Consider the following 1,100-nt stretch of genomic DNA (forward strand, 5'->3'; position numbering starts at 1 on the left):
TGTGTGTAGCAACAGAACGGCCCTCTTTCACCTCGGTCAGTCGAATTGGTGACGCTGTGTCTGAAGAATGAAGCTCACGTTCAGTCTTGATTGCCAACTACAGTAACCTTGCTTGACCACGTTCATAACAGCGTGGAGCCATAGCAAGCGTGCTGTGTCCGGCGAATCTTGTATGTCTGTCCGGATAGTAGAAAGCATACGGCCGAGCTGGTTCTGGCTGAACAGATACTCTATCGAACCTCGCTAAACCCATGAGGAGCTGCTCCTCACCCTCTGAGGGAACCGGTGTCTCTACTGCATCCCCAGAAAGCTCCTTCGTCCGGAGGTAGACCTTGGCGTTCGAGAGCTTGGGAGTCGTCGGGACTGCAGTCGAAGAGCAGACTCCGCTTGCCTGTAGCGACCAACTCATCAGCCAGCTCCGGATGCCTAGGAAACACTCCGTTCCAATCGAAACGAGGGAAGGGCATGGGGGCACACACCTTGCGAACTTGTCCCGCAAAACGGTGATGACAATCTTCAGTCTGCACTTCTTCCACACGTCGGGATCCAATCCCTCTCGCATCGCATTGATGGCAGAAGCGGCCGTCGGAAATTCTGCGAAGGAAGTCCTGAAAGAACGTACCCGACACGCTGAACGACGACCATGAACGTACGTCTCGTCCCGACCCGGACAGAAACCTCGGACTGATGACTCGTAGTGATTAGCCAGGAAGCCGAAGGCAGGACCACTAAAAGTGTCTATCGGGGGGCCTCCAGATGTCGCTGTCGACTCCGCAGTAGACGCCATGCTAACCTACTCCACCTGAAATATCTCCGAAGTACTCCACGGTCGGGAACCCAAGAGCAACGGAGTGTTCAGAAACGTCACGAAGTGTTCGGAAACACCGACGTGGAGGCGCCTCGATCCGACATGGCTGCATGATCGTGAGACGGTATGAGGAGAATGTCTATCCAATAGGGAGGAACGGACACCTCCTCCACCACTTCGAGGAGTCCAGAATAACTCCTCTCATGCTGGTGGCAACTTCCCTATGGAAGAAACTGGACTTCACACTGTTTGGCTTCTGACATGAGGACATTGTATGAGCCGACCTGAGCAG

At 54.3% G+C, this 1,100-nt stretch overlaps 1 protein-coding gene across 1 annotated transcript; it reads right to left on the minus strand.

Moving 5' to 3' along the window:
* Positions 1–266: 266 nt before the first annotated feature.
* On the minus strand, positions 267–787 carry Pmar_PMAR016695 (hypothetical protein; the record flags this gene model as incomplete). Its single annotated transcript, XM_002781190.1, has 3 exons — positions 267–426; positions 480–608; positions 654–787. 3 exons carry the CDS (start codon positions 785–787, stop codon positions 267–269), a joined length of 423 nt encoding a protein of 140 aa, XP_002781236.1.
* Positions 788–1,100: the final 313 nt, after the last annotated feature.

Source organism: Perkinsus marinus (assembly GCF_000006405.1).
Source record: "Perkinsus marinus ATCC 50983 genomic scaffold scf_1104296943472, whole genome shotgun sequence".
Taxonomy (NCBI): domain Eukaryota; phylum Perkinsozoa; order Perkinsida; family Perkinsidae; genus Perkinsus; species Perkinsus marinus.